This window comes from Amphimedon queenslandica, unplaced genomic scaffold, assembly GCF_000090795.2.
Source record: "Amphimedon queenslandica unplaced genomic scaffold, v1.1 AMPQUscaffold_10187, whole genome shotgun sequence".
Classification (NCBI taxonomy): Eukaryota; Metazoa; Porifera; class Demospongiae; order Haplosclerida; family Niphatidae; genus Amphimedon; species Amphimedon queenslandica.
In genome coordinates this window covers 3,624-5,545 of record NW_003549542.1, presented here as the reverse complement: position 1 = coordinate 5,545, position 1,922 = coordinate 3,624, and the positions used below count along the sequence as shown (strand labels likewise).

Below are 1,922 nucleotides of genomic sequence, written 5' to 3'. Positions count from 1 at the left end.
AGAAACAGGTAATAGGGAAGCACCCAAGAAGACAAGAACAAAGAGAAGCTCCTTCATATCTGATTGTAGTGCAGTTTGGAATACAACTGTTACAGGAAAAGTGAGCATCAAAACAGCTGATACAAGTACAACCAGGCAATCCTTGTTGCAACTGATGCATATCAATCACAAGCAAATTTTAATGAATCAGCTAGTTGGAGTGTGCAAGCATTATAAACTATACTTCACTGCTGCTTTATTTTATAAGCATAAAGAGGTCTATTGTAGTTATAAATGATAGTTTCCACTATCAAATAATTAAGAATCAATAAATCTAACAAAAAATCTATTTGCAAACAGCTGTTATTAACCACAATAGCCCCTTATGTAACTTATCCATTTACAATTGGGCGTGTTTATAGAATCTTAAAGAACTTACCTTTCTAGGATGAAAGAGTTTAGTTTTATACTCAACAACTGCCACCAAAATTTGAACATGTTGAGGATTAGTCTAAAAGGAAGCACTCAAATAATTAATGATTATTTACATTTTAAACAAGTAATGTTAATCTCACAAATTATAGTCCTTTTACTATGATTAAAATATCGAAAATGAATAATGAAAACTTTTTTTAGCTGCTTTATGCGCAATTACTATTATTTCATGAATGAGTGGCTCACTGTTGCTGATGAAGCAATAGAGAATGCTCTCGGTTGCAATACAGGAAGTAAGTCTAAGAGATAAGAGACTGGGATCTTAGTAGCAGTCAAAGGAAAATCATTTAATACCTGTAAAATAAATATTAAAAAGATAGAATATACCATACATACAGTATATAATATAGACGCCATTACTTCAATAATTGTTCTTCTTGGTCTGTTACAATATGAATACAGCTCCTCCTGTCCCTCTGGAGTAACAAACTCTTCAAGTTTCTCTCTCTCTAACTCGTTCACGGCAAACCATGACAATATCTCAAAGAATGATCGTCTAGGTACGGACTGGATGTCCCAGTAGCATCTCAGCAGTGTCCTTAGAATGCAAGGAGAGGAGAGTCTCTGGGGGACTGAGATACCCTCTATGAAGAGTAAATATGATTACTTCGTATAATGCTTAAATTGTTTATAAAGCTGCAAAGAAATACATTTATTTCCTAGCTATCAAATGCAGTTAAATTAGGGCATCAATGATTAGAGATACAGTAAAATCATCATCATTATTATTAACATTATCATCATCATCATTATTATTAATTTCATACACCTCAGGTTATTAATCTATCCGCCACATGCATACCTTCATTTGATGTTATATTCAAGGAGAGATCAGCAAGATGAGTCATCTCTGTCACTTGAAGGAACCTCTCGACTGACTCTGAAGTATTCTCTGGAACTATCATGAGCACATCACCAGGGGAGTAGCTGTGAAAGAAAGAACGAGAGAGAAGGGAGAGGAGAAAGAGGAACAAAGAAATGGGCAAATGCAAAAAAGAGGTACAATCTAGACATACGTGTAGATCAAAAGTATTCTATTCTTTGTAGCAGAGAAGCTTACTGTGGGAAAGATCCTTCAAGTGTTATTAGTCTCACATCTTGGAAATGTGATGAAGGAGTAAGACGAGAATTGTCCAATAGTAGAGCAGGCATTGCTTGAGAAGGAGGCTTCAAGGCTAAAGAATTTCATAAAAAGCAAGCGTATAACAAAATTTATTAGAGTATGAAATAATTTTAATACACATTTTGGATGTGAGTGTCCTATTTGAGCTGGTTCTGACCAAAATTGATTTTTTTAATGAATTTTTTTAACTCGTTCCAAAATTTGACAAATGACCCTGGGCTATATACAATGTAGTACAGGGTATTCATGAAAAATGACTAGGAGAGAATTCTTCATTTTTATAATTTTTCTGATGCATATACAAGTTCTTATGTTGTGTAGCAAG

General features: G+C 34.1%; 1 protein-coding gene across 1 annotated transcript in view; it reads right to left on the bottom strand.

Moving 5' to 3' along the window:
• Nucleotides 1-267: 267 nt before the first annotated feature.
• Nucleotides 268-1,922, bottom strand: part of LOC100638366 (NADPH-dependent diflavin oxidoreductase 1-like) — a 3,875-nt gene continuing 2,220 nt past the window's right edge. The window contains exons 6-11 of the mRNA XM_020006250.1: nt 1,535-1,649; nt 1,277-1,401; nt 835-1,058; nt 661-768; nt 384-490; nt 268-286 (exon numbers count right to left, since the gene is read on the bottom strand). Of these exons, the coding sequence (XP_019861809.1) occupies nt 268-286; nt 384-490; nt 661-768; nt 835-1,058; nt 1,277-1,401; nt 1,535-1,649 (698 nt within the window). The remainder of the gene's footprint in view (nt 287-383; nt 491-660; nt 769-834; nt 1,059-1,276; nt 1,402-1,534; nt 1,650-1,922) is intronic.